At 41.2% G+C, this 4,138-nt stretch overlaps 1 protein-coding gene across 1 annotated transcript; it reads right to left on the reverse strand.

Annotated features, from left to right (window-relative positions):
* Window positions 1–779: 779 nt before the first annotated feature.
* Window positions 780–2,022, reverse strand: LOC6577420 (trypsin-1). Its single transcript, XM_002003351.4, has 3 exons — window positions 1,783–2,022; window positions 1,318–1,709; window positions 780–1,241 (listed from the first exon to the last, which is right to left on the reverse strand). The coding sequence occupies exons 1-3, from the start codon at window positions 1,973–1,975 to the stop codon at window positions 888–890; spliced, it is 939 nt and encodes a 312-aa protein (XP_002003387.1). The 5' UTR covers window positions 1,976–2,022; the 3' UTR covers window positions 780–887.
* Between the last annotated feature and the right edge of the window lie 2,116 nt (window positions 2,023–4,138).

A 4,138-nucleotide genomic window follows, 5' to 3' on the forward strand; every position in this document is an offset into this window, starting at 1 on the left:
TCAACTCTTCCCATACGCATGAATTATTTATTTCGATTGTCTGCGCGTTGTCTTAGCGCGCTTCGTTGCATTATTTTTAGTGGCTTTGAATTTATGGGGCGAGCGATGAGTGGAGGGGGGAGTGGCGAGTGGGGACATGGCCTGGCATGGCCGAACGCTCAAATTATCGCAGGAGCATGCAAAATTTATTAACAAACATAAAAATTGCTCGAGAATTTATTTCATCTTAATTCAATTTAACAACTTAAACAGCCATAAAGTGTTCACATAGTAAATCAATGCAACGTCCTATGCAGAATTCTCCACATGTCCACGTGCATCTGCATCAGCATCTGCATCAGATGCTAGCCAGCAGTAGTTGTTGCTGCAGCTGCTGCTCCTTGTGCTCGCTTGTAAATTTATGAGCTGCGCATGAAAATGAGTCAAAACAAATTATGCCGGCAACTGCTGCGGCTGATTGACAGCGTACCTTGGCGGCAGCAGCAGCAGCAGACAGAGCCGGAGACGGCGCAGCATCGCAGCGATTATGATGTGAACGAGATGGCTATCAGTATGTAGTAGGCTGCAACAATTTTCAGGCATTAATCATTCCGCTAAATATATGAGGGTGGCTCCATAATTCACCAGCAAATACCCCAAAAGCAGCTCTCTCTCTCTCTCTCAGCTCCTCCGACTCGAGCAGAGAATTTCGACATACTCAATTTGGCGTAATAGCCGAAAATGTCTCGAGGCTCGGGGTTTTATATCCACTAGATTTTAATATCTTTATATAGATTGCATTTCTGGAATATTTCGTGATCAGTTTATTAAAGGTTCGTGAAATAATTTAAAATAATTTAAGTGCTCAAGACAGTTGAAGAGGGAGTGGGTGGGTCACGCCTTTCGGCTTAGCTCTGGCAATAGCAGCCATCGGCGCTGTTCTTTTTGATCCAGTCCAGGAATTTGCTGACGCGGGCATAGACGCCTGGGGCATTGGCCTGAGCACAGCCATAGCCGAAGGAGACGACGCCGGCGAGCTTGTAGCGGCCCTCGTTGACAATCAGTGGGCCGCCGCTGTCGCCCTGGCAGGCATCCTTGCCGCCGGACTTGACCAGGCCGGCGCAGAGCATCACGTCGGCAATCTTGTCCTTGTAGCGTGTGGCGCGGCACTGCTGGTTGGTGATAATCGGCACGCTCACCTCCTGCAGGTAGTTGCTAGTGGTGCCGCCCTCCTTGACCAGGCCCCAGCCAGCAACGGTGGCCTAAGAGATCGAGAGAGAGAGAGAGACAGAGAGAGATTAGAGTAAACCGAGGGTGACTTAGTCTCGCTGAACTTACAGTTTTGCCATCAAAGTTGTGATTGACATCGGGCAGACAGACGGGACGCATGTTGCCAGTGAGCGGCACGGGCGATTCGAGTCGCAGCAGCGCCACATCGTTGATAATGCGAGTGGGATCGTATTTGGGATGGATGGTGGTGCGCACCACCTTACGCACAATGCCCGGATCCGACGAGGATCTGTCCAGCTGCAGCAGACGCACCGTGATCTGATCCCGATTGCCATAGACGCAATGCGCCGCCGTCAGCACGTAGCGATCGTTGATCAGCGAGCCGCCGCAGAAGAGGCGGGCATAGTAGCGGCCCTTGACCAGCTGAGCGGTCCAGGGATACTTGTTGCTGCGCACCTGTTGGCCGCCCACAATGCGATTGACGTTGGGCGTGCCGCAGACTGTGGAAGGCAAAGCACATGAGTTGATATATGTATAAATTAAGATAGAGCTCAATGTCCATTTGGTACTCACAGCAATTGGCCTTGGTGCTGCAGCCACCGCGCGCAGGACGTGCTTTCACTTCGCTGGCCGGCTCCTCCACCAGCTGCTCCACCACATCCCCAAACTGTTCGCGGAGCGTCTGCTGCGGCGCCAGGTATTGGTATTGAGCCAGGGTTAGGCTGCAGGCCAGCAGCAGCGCTGCCAGGGCCAGATAACGACGCATCTTGACTGGAGTTTGTTTGGGTGGCAATTGACTTGGCTGTTTGAACAGCGCGCGCTACTTATAGCAGCTCAGCCCCGGCTTCTTTTTCTTTGTTTTCTTTCTGTTTCAGCATCAAATTTTAAATATGAATGTTTTATTGCTTGTTCGAACAGTTGGCTGATCGCGCAATTTGTGTCTTTCTTTCTTTCCGTCATTCATTCGTTCGCTCATGCTTTCATGTCTTTCTCCGCTTTCTTTGTTTGCTTTCAGGTTTATTTGCATAAAACTTTAAGAGATGCTCACAGCCAGAACCCAAACGCAAAATGATAAACTTTTGAACAATATTGTTTTTAATACCCTGTATTTGTGTATGATTGGGCATTATGCTTGGTAAGTTTATTTTCTATGAGTGAAAGATTTCTTATACTATTGCGAATAGGAATAGATAAATACAGACTGTAATCTTTTATCCTTATAAAAGTAATTTATATTTTTTAAATATTATATAAATTTGATAATAATTTTTATAAAATATTGAAGAAATTTAACATTTGCAATAAAATTTTCGCCTATTACCAATTTTTTATAGCATTCGAATATAATATAAAAAAAAAATAATAATATATAAAATTAATAATAATTGCAAATTATATGTAATAATTTTAAGATGACAAATAAATAAATAAAATATTTTAAATATTGTATTGTAACATTTTAAATATACATATAAAATATATGGAAAGTTTTACAAATATATATTTTCCAATTATTTAACTGTCTATAGAGTATGCGCTAGCGTAATATCTTTTACTTACATAACTCTTTCTGATACTTCTTAAATTTTTTTCTTTTTGCATATTCAAAATAAAGTGGAGCAAACTGTAAGCCGCCTCCGCGCATGCTGCAGCTTAATGGACTTTTAATGTGTCGCTGGAGAGGCTTAGGCATACTCATCGTCGCCGTCATCAGCATCATCATCATCTACATAATGATCATTGCGACTGTGACCCAGCTCTGACCAGAATAAACTCAAACTCAAAACGAAACTCGCTGAGTTGGCGAATTTCGAGTGGCTTTCATTCCGATTCCATATTCTTGGCACAGCATAAATTGTGTCGTTCACTTTTGCAGCATAAATATCCTTTAAGTGCCGGTTATCTGGTATCATCATTAACCAGCAGCCAAAACGCCTGCTTTCACGCTGCTGCGCATAATTTACTTGAAGTTTATTTTCGCAAACAACATATACACATATACATATATGTATATGTATAGCCAGGGTATACATATGTATTTATTTGCCTCGCATAAGTTTATGCGGCGAGCAGATCGAGTTGGAGTCGTGCTCCTCCTTTTGCCTGCTGGCCGCTCATATTTTGTGCGCCTGGAATGTCGTCGCTCTTGGGTTCTGCCCCCAAAATGCTGCGCCCCGGGCACATTCTGCACTGCATAATAAATTGTTATTAAAATAAGAAAAAAGAGAGCAGCGCATGTCGGTCGCAAATGATGCAGCATGTGGCGCAAATTAGCAATTTTATAATTTTATAATTAATAAATTATACCCAATTTAGCGGTACGAAAGCATATATTTCTGTCTAAAAAATATATATTTTAAATTCTATATACATATCAGATATTTAACAACAAATTATTTGATTATGAAAAATGCATCACATACATTTGATGATTATTTTAATAAATATATTTAATTTAAATGCATTTAATTTTATTTAATAGCTTTAATGTAAATGTAAAATAAGTAATTGGTAAATAGTCAAAAACCTCTTAAAATAAAATATTAGTTCTGTGAATCATTGATTTCTTAACTATAATAATAAGCTGACTTACATATAATCTATGAGACCTTTTACCCCATACATATTTATATTCTTGACCCAATTTCATTATTGGATTTATTAAGCAAGACTCATAAATCTTAAAAAAATCACTTAGTCGAAGATCCATTTCTGATTTGTGCTTTTCTTTCTATAACGCACAGGCAGGTTAACATATAACAGGTCATAGCTCATTTAGCGCCATTCTCAAGCGAAAATGTAAATAACTTTTACTCTTATGCCAACCATAATAAAATGCAAATCTTGAATAATAATCAATTTTGGTTTTCGAGATTTCTTTACTTGGTTCATTTACATAAAGATATAAAAAGATAGCGCATAGCTAAAC

The sequence above is a fragment of the Drosophila mojavensis genome, unplaced genomic scaffold (genome assembly GCF_018153725.1).
Source record: "Drosophila mojavensis isolate 15081-1352.22 unplaced genomic scaffold, ASM1815372v1 contig_36, whole genome shotgun sequence".
Classification (NCBI taxonomy): domain Eukaryota; kingdom Metazoa; phylum Arthropoda; class Insecta; order Diptera; family Drosophilidae; genus Drosophila; species Drosophila mojavensis.